The 16,838-nt window shown below is 51.2% G+C and overlaps 1 protein-coding gene across 1 annotated transcript in view; it reads right to left on the bottom strand.

The window, feature by feature from the left end:
- Positions 1 to 472: 472 nt before the first annotated feature.
- Positions 473 to 16,838, bottom strand: part of LOC119432453 (uncharacterized) — a 103,985-nt gene continuing 87,619 nt past the window's right edge. The window contains exon 11 of the mRNA XM_037699616.1: positions 473 to 645. Coding sequence (XP_037555544.1) covers positions 473 to 645 — 173 coding nt within the window. The remainder of the gene's footprint in view (positions 646 to 16,838) is intronic.

Raw genomic sequence — 16,838 nt, 5'->3', positions numbered from 1 at the left:
GCTACAACTGCAGGAGACGCAAGCTTCGGTTCTGCAGAATACAATATGCAACGCTTCTCTTAATAAATTTTTTGCTCCTCCTCCTCAAGGCATTACTCAAGCAGAGAGCCACATGTATATCTCAACCGTAATGCAGCATCTCATCTTTCAACTGCGTTGCCTTGGAAAGCAGCTAAAAAGTTGCATTTCCACAGTTCCCTAATGTTGGTTCATGATCTGTGAATGGCACATCATACCATCTTCTGGCGATAGCGCCCAAATAATGGCGTCTTTGTGTCGTCGGAGTACCACATATTCTTGTCACAGCGTACTCGAAAAACCACAGCCAGTAGTGCACATTTTGCGAGTCTCCTTCAAAAACATCCACCTCGACAATATCTCGTGCTGATTTCTCATGATTAAGCGGTTGGACCAACGCTCTCATTATTTCACTTTGTTGCAGCGTTTCCCTTTGCAGTTGTTCTATAACAGTCTAGACCAGGCTCACCTTCTTGGCAGGAGTTTCCTCTTTGAGGGTCCCACGGCGTATGGGTTCAAGAATGAGTTCGCTCAGTGTCTGCAGCTGTAGATTCACTGTCACCGAATCTGTTTGCAACAGGGCTTGGCGGCTGATTGCAGCTTCTTGCAGCACCACGTTGATCAGCCCTGTAGAATTAACTTCGCAAGGAAGGTCCGTCGCTGGCTTACCGTGCACTTGGTATTGGGTCAAAACAACAGACTCCGACGACGCCAGGTCGACGAAAAACGTCACCCACATGTCTAGTCTTCAAAACCTGTCGACTGCGCCAAAATGTAGCGTTCCTAACTAGAACGGCTGTACAAAAGACAATCTCAGTGAGACGGGTGTTGTCCGCCATTGAATCTCACTTCTTCATCCTCGCTGCTCCCCTAGCCCACCTCTTCGTCTTCTTTCATGCATCCAGCGCAGACCACTTTATATATATATACATGTCTTTCTAACCCTCCAAGAGCCAGCGCCCGAGCCCGAGTTCCGTTGGCGCTCTTCGTCATTACACTCGGCCACACTGCGACTGTTGCACCCCTGATTAATAAACACATTGCGTCACTTGAGATTTGTCAACGGACGCAGTTCTTAATACGCGACACATGCACGGCAAAGTTATTCCTCTCGCTTCTGTCTGTGCGAGTCAGAATCCGAAGACCGTACATGACAAGTGTTCTTGCCCAGGAGTTCGGTAATAATAAAGGGTTCCTGGTACTTCGCACACAATTTGTTTGAAGAGGATTGTGTCCCTCGTTGCACCCACACCTCGTCGCCGATATTGTATTTTGGTGCAAGACGGCGGCGGCGGTCGTAGTACCGTTTTTGTGCCTGTTGGGCATGTACAATCCTCTTGCGCACATGCGTTCGGATGTTTTGGAAAAGCGTCCGTCGTTCAATGGGGTGTCCAACTTTTACAGGCGTGTCCAAACCAAATGTAGCGCCTAGTTTTGGCCGTTGGCCATACACAATCGCCTATGAGGATGTTGCTGCAAAGCTCTGCAACGTCGTGTTAACTGAGTACGCAGCCGCTTGAAGATGCTCATCTCAATCGGCTTCACCTGGCTTGTTTTTACAATGTGGCGCGAGTCGAGCTTGAATGGTCTGGTTCGACCTCTCCGTCAGACCATTGGCTTGTGGATGGTAGGCTGACGCTAAGTGATGCTCAACTCCCGCTATAGTCGTAGACAGGGGCTCCGGAAGTACATCTGATGGGTGGGGGCGACGTCTGGGGGCTCATGTCGCATTTTTGCTGTATCGTGTACACGAAAGACGGAAATAAACTGATTGAATGATTGATCGTACAGTTCACCTAGCTCTCTTTCATCTATATATATATATATATATATATATATATATATATATATATATATAAAGGAGGTTTATTGGACGAAAGGCCGATGACGGGTCGAGCGTTCCACCGAGCACAATCTCTAAGCTCGAGCTTCTGCGGCACGCGATGCTGTTGGCAATCCTGCTGCCTAAGTCCAGGCGTTCTTGCGATTGCCCAATCGGAAAAGGGAGCCATCCTGGCGACTTAGTCTCAAGATGAGGCCACAGAATCACGATACGGCTTGAGCCGTTGGACGTGGACGACTTCGCGGTTGCGACGACGCATATCAGAAGGCGGTGTCAGTTGCTCGATCAGGTAGTTGACGGGAGAAGTTTGCTGCAAAATGCGGTGTGGTCCATCGTATTTAGGAAGAAGTTTTGAAGCAAGTCCTGGTGTGCGGTTCGGTACGGACAGCCAAGCGAGGTCTCCCGGTTGAAAAGTTGGGGGTCGAGTTGCGGGCATCGTGTTTTGACTTTTGGCGACTCTGATCGTCCGAAGTGAAGCGGCGGGCAACTGACGACATTCTTCAGCTTGTCTTGCGGCATCCAAGATTGGCCGGTATTCTGATGCGTCTGGGTGGTAGGGCAGAGTGGTATCAATTGTATGGGAAGGATGACGGCCATAAAGAAGATAGAAGGGGGAGAAACCGGTAGTGGTTTGCGTAGCAGTATTGTAGGCGTAGGTGACGAATGGAAGAACTAGGTCCCAATTGGAGTGGTCGGATGCAATGTACATAACGAGCATGTCACCAAGGGTGCGATTAAAGCGTTCCGTGGTACCATTGGTTTGGGGATGATAGGCGGTGCATGTGCGATGAACAATAGCGCATTCAACAAGCAATTTCTCGACAACTTCAGACAGGAAGGCGCGGCCTCGATCGCTTAGAAGTTCACGAGGGCCTCCATGACGAAGCACGAAACGGCGCAGTATAAAAGTGGCGATTTCCTGCGCAGTAGCAGCTGGGAGGGCAGCAGTTTCTGCATAGCGTGTCAAGTGGTCAACGGCAACTATAATCCACCGGTTGCCGGACGTAGTCAAAGGAAGAGGCCCATATAGATCGACACCAACGCGATCAAATGGTTGAGAAGGACATGGCAGGGGTTGGAGTTCACCGGCTGAGAGGTGCGGCGGAGATTTTCGTTGCTGACATTCACGGCAAGAACGGACGAAGTTTCGAACGAAGGTGTACATACCCCGCCAGTAGTAGCGGTGCCGAAGTCGTTCGTACGTCTTGAAAACGCCGGCGTGGCCGCAATGGGGGTCCGAGTGGAAAGAGGAACAGATCTCTGATCTCAAGGCTCTTGGGATGACTAGCAGCCACGTACGTCCCTCAGAGGCATAGTTGCGCCGTACAGGAGCTGATCACGGGTCGCAAAATGCGGAACCTGGCGCCGAAGTGCTCTAGAAGCCGGAGCTGTTTACGTATCCGAAAGAAGGTCTAAAAGTGATGCAGTCCAGGGGTCATTGTGTTGTTCGGCAGCAATAGTGTCGAAGTCAAGAGATGACAACGTGCGTTCACAGGGGGACTCACGAGCGACCTCTGGCGAAACCGGTGAGCGGGAAAGAGCGTCAGCGTCGGAATGCTTCCGCCCGGAACGATACACTACACGTATGTCGTACTCCTGGATTCGCAGTGCCCAGCGAACGAGGCGGCCAGATGGGTCTTTTAAATTCGAAAGCCAACACAGCGCATGGTGGTCGGTCACTACGTCAAAAGAGCGGCCATATAAATAACGGCGAAACTTGCCAAGTGCCCAGACGATGGCCAAGCACTCCTTTTCCGTGACGCTGTAATTGCCCTCCGCCTTGGTGAGCGTGCGGCTCGCATAAGCCACGACGTATTCTGCGTGGCCAGGATGACGCTGTGCAAGCACAGCACCAAGGCCTACACCACTTGCGTCGGTATGAACTTCAGTAGGGGCTTGAGGGTCAAAATGGCGAAGGATAGGTGGCGTCGTGAGAAGACGGCGCAAGGTGGAGAACGCATCGTCGCACGCAAGGGACCACGATGAGAGGTCTTTGACACCACGAAGCAGTTGCGTGAGGGGTGATAGGATAGATGCGAAGTTTTGAACGAAGCGCCGGAAATAAGAGCATAAGCCGATGAAACTGCGAAGTTCTTTCATTGTAGTGGGCTTAGGAAACGCAGAGACGGCCCGTAATTTCTCAGGATCTGGAAGAATGCCATCCTTTGACACAACGTGGCCGAGGATCGTCAACTTGCGTGCGGCAAAGCGATATTTCTTAAGATTAAGCTGCAGACCAGCGTTGGTCAAGGAACTGAGCACGTTCTGAAGGCGGCGCAGGTATGTTGCGAAATCAGGGGCGAACACTACGATGTCGTCAAGGTAACAAGGCAGATCTTCCATTTAAGGCCGCACAAAACATTATCCATCATCCTTTCGAATGTAGCAGGAGCGTTGCAATGTCCGAAAGGCATGACGGTGAACTCATATAGGCCATCTGGCGTAACGAAGGCAGTTTTTGGGCGATCGGCCTCCGCCATCGGGATCTGCCAGTAGCCTGACCGCAAATCCAAGGAGGAGAAGAACTCGGTGCCTTGTAAGCAGTCCAGAGCGTCATCAATGCGTGGCAGTGGGTAAACATCTTTCAACGTGATCTTGCTTAAGCGCCGAAAATCTACACAGAAGCGTATGGAACCGTCTTTCTTTGTGACAAGTACCACGGGAGAAGCCCACGGGCTCTGTGAAGGCTGAATCACACCTCGACAGAGCATGTCGTCGACCTGGTCTGCAATGACGCGGCGTTCCGTAGCGGATACACGATACGGACGTTGGCGCAGCGGTGAGTGGGAGCCGGTGTCGATGTGGTGCTCGACTGTTGATGTGCGGCCTAATAATTCTTCGGCAAAGTCGAAAGAACTTCGGAAATGCTGCAGAAGGGCAAGAAGCTGGGATCGCTGCGAAGGTGTGAGAGCCTCGTCGATGAATGGGGTGAAGACATCGGTAGATGGTGTGTCAGTAGCAGAAAAGGCGCTCAGGTCAAGAACAGTCGTAGAGGACGCCTCGTCGGGAACGGAGACAATCTGCATAGAATCGACGGTCTCGACGTGGCCAAGGCATTCGTGACGAAGCAATGTGAGCGGGGATGAAAGTGGGCTATAAACGGGCATTGTGCTGAAACCGGCGGCGAGGTCAAGAGTAGCAAAAGGCAGAGGAAGGGCTTTTCGGGCAGCGAAGAGGTCAGACGGGGTGACGAAAACCGTTCCGGAGGAGATTGCACCCCATGAGAGTGGTACAAGTGCTGACGAGCCTGGCGGTATACTGGTGTCTTCCTTGACTACAAGTTTAGCGGGAGAATGAGGATCTATGAAGGCGAGGTCACTGAGTTGGAAGAATTCAACTTCAGCGTGAGCGCAATCGATGACAGCGTTGTGGCGAGACAGAAAATCCCATCCTAGAATTATTGTGTGGGAGCACGAGGATGGTACTACAAACTCTACAGTGTACATATAATTATAACCTCTTGAATCTTCACGCGAGCCGTACACGCTGCGGTTGGTTCGATGGGTTGAGCACTTGCAGTCCGAAGTGACAATCCAGAAAGAGGCGTCGTCACCTTACGAACTGATCGGCAAAATTTAGCATCCATAACAGAAACAGCTGCGCCGGTATCGAGTAGAGCGACTGTAGCGACACCTTCAACAAACACGTCAATAACATTGGCAGGCAAGGAACGGGGACTTGGGCATTTCGATGCTGGCGCAGTTCTTGCCTCGGGAACTGCGTCGTCTAGTTTCCCTCGTCGCTAGATACGGGCCGCCGACGCATCGGTGAAAGCGACCGGCGACGCGGGGATGGTGAGCGGCTGATGAGTTGTTCCTTCCCCCATCCTATATCTCACCTCGCAACGATCGCCAAATGAAGGTGGGGATACCACGATGCAAATCCAACTATTACTTTTACTCATTTATACCACGCCTGCCGCCGACTGGAACCACCTTCCCGCCTCCATCGCTGCTATTAGTGACACCATTAATTTCAAAAAGATTGCCAACGACTTCATATGTACTCACCACTCCTCTCTGTAATGCCCTCGAGCCTTGAGAGTATGTAAATAAATAAATAAAAATAAATAGATGGTCGAAACGAGGACGATCAATCGGAGTACGAATTGGCGGTTCCTGAACCAGAGATGGGCCACGCCCGCGAGATAGAAAGCGACGCTGGTTAGCTTGGTCGAGTCGTCCCATTTGTTATGAGCGCTTACCCGCTCGTAGGACGCAAGCCAATCTTCAACGTCGTTGTCGTCGGTCCCGCTGAAGATGGTAGGATCCTGCTGACGGACAGCCCCAGCGCAGAAAACGGGCGGTGACGGGAGCGTCTATGGTTCGGCGTCTGGCATGGTGGAAGCTAGCGTCCGAGTGCGAAGTTCCAGGATGGTAGAGTTGAGGGGTAGCCAGCACGTCCACCAATTATAAAGGAGGTTTATTGGACGAAAGGCCGATGACGGGTCGAGCGTTCCACCGAGCACAATCTCCAAGCTCGAGCTTCTGCGGCACGCGATGCTGTTGGCAATCCTGCTGCCTAAGTCCAGGCGTTCTTCTTCATTACAATATATATATATACATATATTGTTACGAGGCAGTGCGTATGAGCCTGCCATGAAAGCACCGCTGTGCTACGCGAAGAGGAAGAAGACGAGACATGCCACGTAAGTTGCTGTCAGCCATTCTCTGGTAGCAGCAGCCTGTAAATATTGTCTCTCCCGTGTACTTGTGAATCCCCGTGACAATTTGGTGGAAGTGCGGGGTACCAGAAGAAGCGCTGTACAACGTAGCTCCGCAGTGGTCGTCGAGTCGGGGTCATCATGATGACAGACGAGACCACGACCACGCCGCCTGCGCCGGCCAGTACGACGGCTGCACCAGGCCCGACAACAACGTCAACGATCGTCGTTACGCATCCTAAAGACCCGGGAATGTTCTGCGGTATGGATGAAGTTGACGTCGAAGATTGGATTGCCAGTTATGAACGCATCAGTGAGGTCAATCGTTGGGACTCGACGATGATGCTGGCGAACCTGCTGTTTTACCTCAAAGGAACGGCAAAGGTGTGGTTCGACAACCATGAGGCAGAAATTGGAAGTTGGGACACTTTCAAAACAAAACTTAGTGCCTTGTTAGGGAAGCCCATGGATTTAAAGGCGGCCGCAACGCAAGAGCTATCTATCCGCACTCAGACGCCCACTGAACCATACATATCCTACATTCAGCAGGACGTCTTGACTCTTTGCCGTAAAGTGGACATGGACATGGCGGAGTCGGACAAGGTTGGTCACCCACTGAAGGGAATCGCAGACGATGCGTTCAACCTATTACTGTGCCGAAATTGTGCGACCGTCAACCCAATTATTGAAGAATACCGGCGTTTTGAGCAGGCCAAAAGTCGGCGTATTGCGAGGTCATTCGCTCGACTACCGAACACCGCCCCGACGTCATCATGCAAAGAAGGGCAGGCCTCTCGTCGGCCGTCGTCGCCGCAATCGGAAATTACACGAATCGTCCGTCGGGATATCGAAGAAATTGCTCCTGCTCTCCCCAACAACTCGGCAACTTGGGTTTCGCCGTCTGCACCGTTGCTCAGTCTCGGAAGACTGACTTTCGCCCTAGGTCGCCGCCTCGCCCGCGATCACCGCCCCAGGAACAACGGTTTTATCCGCGCTTTCGTAATCCGGCTGAATGGCGGATGGCAGATGATCGGCCGATTTGCATCCACTGCCGCCGTCACGTCGCGCGCCACGTCGGTCACGTCGCGCGCCATTGCAACAATCGTTGGGTGTCGCCGTTAATCCGGGATGACACTGCTAGCCGCACCGGCAACTACTGCCGTTTTTAGCCCGCTCAGCCATACCAGCCATACAACACTGATACCTACCGCCGCTTCCAGCCTTTTGAGCCGTACAACGTCGATGCCACCCCTACGCCGCACAGCCGTTCCCCGTCGCCCCGAGGTCACCAGTCCCGTTCGCCGCCAGCACGTCGGCCGTCGTCTCCTTCGCCTCTACGAAGATGTCCGACATTGCCCGATTGCCACTCAACCATCAACAGGGAAACTAAGGGATGCAGCTCTTAGAGGTGACGCTGCATTTTCGATATCCACCTCAAATCCTCTCCTCGTATTCCCGATGCGATGAAACTTGATCGACGTTGACGGCTTAACTGTTCCCGCACTCGTCGATACTGGGGCACAAATATCCGTGATGAGTAATCACCTTCGTCGCCGCCTCAAGAAAGTACTTACCCCCGCTGCTACTGGTATTATTCGCGTCGCTGATAGAATTCCCGCAGTCATTGGAATGTGCACAGCTCGCATCACCATCGCCGGTCCTCATATAGCTGTTTTGTTTACTGGGTCGCGATTTTGTAGCGAGGCATTATGACTTATTCTACTCTGGTCTTATCATCCACCGCTCACGGCCGGCTGATCCCGTTGATAACTCGAGCGGGCCGTCGCTCCGACCACTGACAAGGCGCGATAAGTGCGAAAAGGCATTATTACCGGAGAGGCATCCCTACAAAATACCGGCCCTGTTCTCGACTATTGCCCTAACGACGTCATTCTCGGACTCGATTTCTTGTTGGCCCATGCCGCTCTCATTGACTGTGCAACCGGCGTCCTTCAAATTGAGCTTCCTCAACTTGCTGATGTTCCAGCTTTACCGTCACACCACTTATGCTCTGTCAATTATGTTCGGTTGTCGCCGCAAGCCGCCACGTGTGTTGCCTTGACGACGGCATCACCAGTTCCAGACGGCGACTACATAGTGTCTCCACTAGTTGAAGTGTTGTTGACCAGAAATATTGCTGTACCGCACATCCTCGTGACTGTTGTCGACAACCACGTCCAGCTCCCACTTCTCAACTTCAGCAACTCCACCCAAGCTCTCCCGCAAGGCATCTCAGTTGCCAACGTGTCTGCGCTTGATGAATGCGACGTCGTGGAACTAGACGCCGACACTTCTTCGTCCTTTCTCGCAACCGGTCCGGCAAGTCCACTCCCCAACGAAATTGTCACGATGATTGCCCCTGATCTCCGACTTGTCAAGCCGTGGAACTCCACCACCTCCTAATGACCTATAGAGATATCTTCGACTTCGAAGACCGCCCTCTCGGTCAAACGTCTCTCGTAAATCATCGAATACGTACCGGAAATGATATTCATATCAGACGGCGACCCTATCCTGTGTCCCATTCCGAACGCCAGGTCACACAACGAGAAGTCTACAAAATGCTCTCCAAAGACGTCATAGAGTCTTCCTCAAGTCCCTGGGCGTCACCTGTCGTCTTGGTCAAAAAGAATAATGGCAGCTGGAGATTTTGCGTCGGCTATCATGCCTTAAACAAAATAGCGCGCACAGACGTATATCCGCTGCCACGGATCGATGACGCCCTGGACTGTCTCCATCGTGCGAAGTACTTCTCATCCAAAGACCAGCGCTCGGGTTACTGGCAGATTTCTGTTGATGACTTGGATCGAGAAAAAACTACCTTTATCACCCCGGACGGCCTCTATCAGTTCAAAGTTATGCCCTTTGGACTGTGCAACGCCCCCGCAACGTTCGAACGTATGATGGACTCTCTCCTTCGTGGCTACAAATGGTCTATCTGCCTATGCTACCTAGACGACGTCATTGTGTTTTCCCCAACGTTTGAAAGTCACCTTACTCATTTGGCGCCCATTCTAGCTGTCTTTCGTCGAGCAGGACTCCAGCTAAACTCCAAAAAGTGTAATTTTGGCAGACAACAAATTACTGTGCTTGGTCATGTTGTAAGTGCTACAGGTGTCCAACCTGACCCTGCCAAGATTAGCGCTGTCAAGAACTTCCCTGTGCGCTCATCTACTAAAGCTGTTCGGAGTTTTGTCAGATTATGCTCGTACTTCCGCCGTTTTATTTGCAATTTCGCCATCATAGCCCGACTCCTCACCGACCTTCTCAAGAAGGACGTGCCCTCCTCGTGGGGCCCCGACCAAGCGACTGCATTCTCGGCCTTGACCAACTTGCTCACTTCACCGCCTATATTGGCTCACTTTGACCCATCCACGCCTACTGAGGTTCGCACAGATGCTAGTGGGCATGGAATTGGCGCCGTCCTCGCTCAGCACCAGTATGGCCACACACGTGTCATTGCATACGCCAGCCGCCTGCTCTCGACATCTGAACGGAACTATTCGATCACAGAGCGCGAGTGCCTTGCATTGGTTTGGGCTGTCTCAAAATTTCGCCCGTACTGACCACCATGCTCTTTGTTGGCTGTCCTCGCTCAAGGACCCAACTGGTCGTCTAGGTCGCTGGGCTCGGAGACTGAGGTCGTCTGAGACTGGGCTCTGAGGTCGCTGGGCTCTGATTTTCTTAACAAAACGTCGCTTTATGCATTGAAGCACAAAATTAACTGGAACACCAATGCATTTCTCCGCAAAATTCGGGGATTGATATCTCGTAACTGGTGTCATCCAGGAAATTAACTCCAAGTGGATCTGCCTTGCGAACTCCACGGCTACAATTTGTAAATTACAATATGGGCCATCCAGTAATTAGTTAAAAACATTAGCAAATTTTTGTTAATTAGCCGATTATGGATTTCAATTTTTTGCGAAAATAGTGTCCGCCTCTTCCAGTAGACCAGCTGATTAAATAGAATTAGGCTATCTGCCACGGGCAACCTCAAATAAATTTTGAAAGTGTTCGCTACCCTGTATATATAATCATAGAACAAGCCAACAAACAAAGACACCGAGGACAACATAGGGGAAAAACATACTTGCTAATTGAATTAACTAAATGATAAATTAATGGAGATGAAAATGGATGAAAAAACAACTGGCCGCAGGTGGGTAACTAACCCACGTCTTCGCATTACGCGTGCGATGCTCTCACCATTGAGCTACCGCGACGCTGTTTTCCCAGCCACTTTCTGGGGTATTCGTCTTACAACTAGAACTAACCCTGGGAGTGTTAGCCAGCGCCACCACTCACAAACCTAGGGGCGGATGTGGAACATCCTTTCTGCTGCAGCTGTCACGAGTACGTGATCTTTTTGGGTGAAGGCAACTGGTCAATAAACCCACACATGCTACCTGAAGGCATCAATGTTGCCGGATTCAAGACCCTCGTTACGTAATCAACGAGAAGAAAGGTGACCGAGTGTCCGATTTGTATTAATGATATAGGAAGAATCATCTTCCTATATGATTAATGACCACCCGTGTAATGGGTATAGGCCGCGTATTGTGTGGGCCGAGGAAAAACAGCATGCCTACAAAGAACGTTACTTAAGAACCCATGGCCGTCTACCATAGCGACTACAAATCTATAATCACCTTAGTGCCAAATTAATAAAGGCGGTAGAAAATGACAATTCATGTGGTATGTGTCTTTATATACCGATCCGCTGATCATCCACTTCCACAGAGGGGAATGACACTGAGTATTTCTTTCTTTTTTACGAAAGAAAACTTTATTAATGAAACACAAAAACGTGATTTATTTCATGTGTGGTTGATCCTGGTGTCCGGCTTTGTTTGGGAAATCCGCGGATTGTAGGTTAATCTACGTACGATATATCTAAGAAATTTCATACGTTCTTCAAATGATGAACTGTCACCTCATTCGGCTTTTGAGGAGGCCAGAACTGAGCATGCGTGTGCGATGTTCGCAGGGCCTGTTAAGTTCTCTAAATATACTCCTACTCCTTTAGGAAAGCGCATATTACGGAAATTAAACTTGTCGCGCATACCCCTGCTAAGCTTTTTCAGCGACCACTGACAAAGCGCAGTGCAGAGAAATGAGGGCTGCAGCCCGATAGAATCTTCGGACATTTATTAGTGAGAACGCACATATATGGTGCATTCGAACTAATAAAGAAGTCACAAGCTTCCAGAAAAGTTTGTTTCGTTTGTTACATTTTGTTTTGTTTGTTATGTTTCGTTTGTTGTTTGACCTTTAGTTGGTCAAAGGAGTCGCTAGCCTCACGGGTAGTGGGAGCGGAGAAAGGGGGGGGGGGGTAGGTAAGAGCAGCTTTGAGAGTGGGGGCATGCCCCCCCTGCCCGCCCGGTTCCGGAGCGCCTGCCGTCGCCACAGGTTAAGCGAAGCCGTTTGTCATTACGCATACACTTCCTACTAGCAGTGCCACCGATGTTGCAGACTTCTTGCAGCATAACGTCATACTCCAGCACGGGGCTCCTCGGCAACTGCTACCTGACCGGAACAGACAGTTCCTGTCAATGGCGACCTTCTGAAATTCTGCACGACGCAGCTTAAATTTACTACGGCCTACCATTCGCAGACGAATGGCTTGACAGAACGGCTGAACCGAACACTTATCGCCATGTTGGCCATGTGGGTGCCTGACGACCACCAGGATTGGGACGCTGCCTTACCCTTTCTGACATTCGCGTACAACACTTCCAGGCATGAGACCACTGGTCATTCGCCGTTTTTTTTTTCTCTTACATGGTCGCAACCCTACATTACCCATGGACACCATGGTGCCTTCTTCTGGGTGCCCACCCACTGAATATGCTCGAGAGACAATTGCCCATGCCGACCGTGCAAGTCAAGTTGTTCCCACTCGATTTTATGACTCCCAAATCCACCGGCAGTCTCGCTACAAGAGCCATCACAGGACCACCCACTTTATACATGGATCCCTCGTCCTTCTGTGGTCCCCAGCACGATGTGTCAGACTATCCCAAAAACGGCTCTTCCAGTACACCGGTCCATATCGCGTGTGCCGCCAAGTGATTGACGTCACTTGTGAAATCGCTCCGCTACTGCCTTCGTCATCATCTGCTCATATCCGCTAGGACATTGTACACGTTGTCCGTTTCAAGCCCTATCGTACCCCGGACACCCCTCAATACCTTGTGCGCTCGTTTTTTTTTTTTTTTTATTGCGATAGCAATTATATGGACACTTCAACCGGATTTCTGCCGGCGGCATCGCCGTCGCCGTGAGGTTCCCTATAGATAAAATCTTCGCGGCGCGCCTGTATGCCCGAGCGGAAGCGTGCGGGGGCGCGCGCGATAACGGAGAGCGAACGCACTCAATCTCCCACGCGCAAGCAAGGAAGCGGGAAGCCAGCGCCGGAGGGAGCGGGGGGGGGGGGGGGGGGGGCGCACTTCTACTCTGCCAACAACCGCGCTCGTCGCTCGCACGCACCGTCTCTTATCTCCCCACGGCTCTGACCTTTATGTGCCGTGCATTCGCCTACTCTGCCAACAACCGCGCTCGTCGCTCGCCCGCACCGTCTCTTATCTCCCCACGGGTCTGGCCTTTATGCGCCGTGCATTCGCCGCTCAGTTTCCATTGAAGCGATAGACCGCACGTACCTTCGCCGCTGCGGCGTATGCGCTTGCTGCCAGCGTTTTGACAGTCGTCGTCTGCAGTCATTCAGTGTGATCTATTCATGTTTGTTTGTGCGCGCTCACACCACGTTTGTTCATTCAGTTACTAATAGTCGGGCCACATTTTCCAACGCACGCTACACATGCAATGCTGCCCGGATCGGCAGTGCAGCGCTACAGGTGTGTCCCTTCGCACGCGCTGCCCACGGGAAGCGCTTCTCATCAACACCACCGTTTCACACGCGCCTTCTCGTGGTCATCGAGTCTCTCTTCATGTCGGTCTACTTACGCCGCAGCACACCTGCTTACTTAACCAGCTCGTGTTTACTACAATTCATATTGCTACCAAAGCCGCTCACCTTACTTCGTATGGCATTGCTTTGTTGCTATCGCATTCATTGCTTCGCCCTTAGAGCGAAACTGTGACATTTTTTCACCTGTACCGAGTCAATGCTTTCGCCGCCGGAGGGTGGTGTTATGGGCCAGTTGCGCGGCGGATAAAGAAGATGCTGAAGCGTAGAGCAGACAAGAGCAGGGAGAAGACAGGTCTATGGTGCACCATCTTTGTTGTTGCTGCCCCACTTTTAGTATCCTTGTACATAGTGTAAACAAACCCCCTTTTCTGTAAATCTCCCCGTAACAATATGTAGTAGAGTTTTGTATGCTACGCAAGTAAGAGTTATTGGCCGGTAGTTCGACACCTTGCACCGAGGGCCTGATTTATGGATCGGTACTGCTATCACGTTTTTCCAGTCAAGAAGCCATTTATTGAAAATATTTTTTACATGCCGTGTCACTTCTGATGCGCAGTGCTAAAAAAACGCATTCGTCAAGCAATCAGGACCACTCGTTTACGAGCTATCTCTGCACCATCATCTGAACACCACGTTTGCTGATAGAATGTTTCCTAGCCCTACCCGAGGCATATGCCCATCCCTATTGCAAAACCCAGTATCCAGTGCCCAGTGCCATGCCTGATTATGGGCCCAGTGTCGCGCGCTGGATGCTGGGACGCTGGCAAGGCGCGGCATACTGGGAGGCGCTGGGCGCGGGGTATTTATTTATTTATTATTGCGATGGCAATTATATGGACACTTCAACCGGATTTCTGCCGTCGGCGTCGCCGTCGCCATCAGTCGTCGCCGTCGCCGTGAGGTTCCGTATAGATTCCAAGGGCGATAAAATCGTCGCCGCGCGCCGTATGCGCGAGCGAAAGAGCGCGGGGGACGCGCGCTATCACGGAGGGCGAACTCCCCCGCGCGCTATCACGGAGAGCGAACGCACGGTGGAAAGCAAACGTGACCGTCGCCCGAACGGCCGTGGGGGTATGGGAGGGAGGGAGGGAGGCGGGGCGGCGCTGTGCTCCAGCACCAAAGGCGTATCTTGCCACTCAATCTCTCACGCGAAAGCAAGAAACGGGAAGAGGGGGCGAGGGGGCGAGGGGGGGGGGGGGGGGGCAGCTTCTCCTCTGCCAACAACTTCTCCTTGCCCGACGGTGCCGGTCGCCCGCACCGTCTCTTATCTCCACGCGGCTCTGACCTTTGTATGCGCTGTGCATTCGCCGCTCAGTTTCCGTTGAAGCGATAGACAGCGCGAACCTGCGCTTGCTGCCAGCGTTTTGACAGCCGTTGGCTGCGGTCATTCAGTGTGATCTATTCATGTTTACTTGTGCGCGCTGACACCACGATTGTTAATTCAGTTAGTAAGCCAATGTGTCCAAGTTTATGCAGCCGATAAAACTACTATCCCTACTCCGAATAGCTCTCTACTAATTTGCTATCGCAATCGATGCTTCGAAACTGCAACATTTTTTTTATTTCAAAATACCTTACAGGCCCCATGAGGAGCATTGAGTAAGGGAGGCATTACTGTATTGATGCGAAATGCAGCTCTAGAGCGAGAAATACGTGGTGCCTGACTACCTTATATATTTGTTCGAATACAGAAAGAAACAGAGAACGTTGTAATGCAATAAAAAAGAAAAAAAAGTAAAACTAAAAATATCCACGAGCATTCTAACCTCCGACCTACAGATCCCAATCCCAGTATCTTACCACTACGCCACGCCGATTGGTGATAACCTATTCATACTTTGCCATGTCAACGCGCAGAGACAGTTGTAGCTTTGTACAGACGTCTCGCACAGACATGGTAGATGCGATATCACCTTCAACTGAAGCTTACGCCTCTATCAGAACGAAAAATTTGTTGTCCGTATTGCATAGTATGCCTGGAAGTGCTGCAACACTGATTTGCTTTTGCGATTGGTATAATAACTACGAAAAAAGCCTTGAATGAACCGCCGACCCGGAATGTTGTACGGGCCGTTACTGCCGATTTTGACAGCCGTTTCGTATTCTTCGCGCAAAGGTAATGCAACATTTTCATAGCTCGACAATGCTTTTCAAGCAACACGTATGTTTAGTCACATATCTCCGTAAGAGAAGCGGTCGGTTAATGCGGCTGACAGCCTTCGGCGACAGCCCATATACCTATAGGTATGTTTATAACACGTCATATCGGCGCTCATCGCTTGTTGTGCTGACACTGTACACACAAGAGAATGGTCTGTTTAAAAACACCGATGGGAAAGGTGAACTACAGAGTGATTTATCCTCGTTAGACTTGTTCGACTCCTCAGCCCAGACGGGCCGATAGAGTGTAGACGATCTCGGCGGGTACGGTAGGCTTAACCTTCGGCTGAAGCGAACGATCTCTGTGTGGGTACCTGGCTAATGCGAAAATGTTTGTATTTGAGCTTCAGAATCATTTAACTATTACTTTTAGTACAGCAGGGAAAGTGGAAGCGCACGAATCACCGCAGCTTTGTTGTCGGTGCAATAATATCAATCAGCGGCAGGCTTTCTGAGGTCCGTTCGAATGCGTCTGAACGGCTGCTCGGTTTCGTGTCGACTGTACAACACTGCGACAACTCGCAGTCATCTATTGCGTACAAACTACTAGAAAACGAGGCGTTATCTGCGTTTGCGTAATTTCGTTCACGAATACAGCTATCCGCACAGTCAAAAGGGAAATGTACAAAGCGAAAGTGATCTGAAGGGTCACATATGCATGGGCTAGCTCACGCACCTTTATTTGAAGCTGCAACACCGCCGACACGAAACAGACATTTATGATCCCAACTTATAGCGCTATTTAGGACAGGAGTCTGTTTTTTGGACAGGAGATGCCCATAAAATTGTATCAAGCATTTAATATTCAACAGCGCCTATACTCCGGCAGTGCGGCACAAACGAAACCAGCGCAGTCTCCAGTACGAGCCAGCGAACTCCAGCGCGTGTTCAGCGCACACCAGTGCGCCCCAGCGTCATAGCAATGAAACGAGCGTCTCGTCCAGTGTGGCCCCGCACTGCTCCAGCGATCTCACCACTGTCGCAGTGACTCCCAGTGACTCCCAGCGTGCGCCAGCGTTCCCAGTGCCACCCATTGTCAAAAAAGGCGCTGGTTTCACACTGGAAGGCACTGGAAGACGCTGGTTTTTGCAATAGGGATGACTTTCAGCGGCCGCTATCGCTCGATTAAAGAAATTGGAGGGCGCTTAACCGTCGCCTTTAAAAGTAGAACGCGATAGCGTTATCGGGACCCGTTCGCATCGCTTCGTTCGCATCCGGCAAGT

This window comes from Dermacentor silvarum, chromosome 11 (genome assembly GCF_013339745.2).
Source record: "Dermacentor silvarum isolate Dsil-2018 chromosome 11, BIME_Dsil_1.4, whole genome shotgun sequence".
Lineage (NCBI taxonomy): Eukaryota > Metazoa > Arthropoda > Arachnida > Ixodida > Ixodidae > Dermacentor > Dermacentor silvarum.
This window is presented reverse-complemented; position numbering and strand designations above follow the sequence as displayed.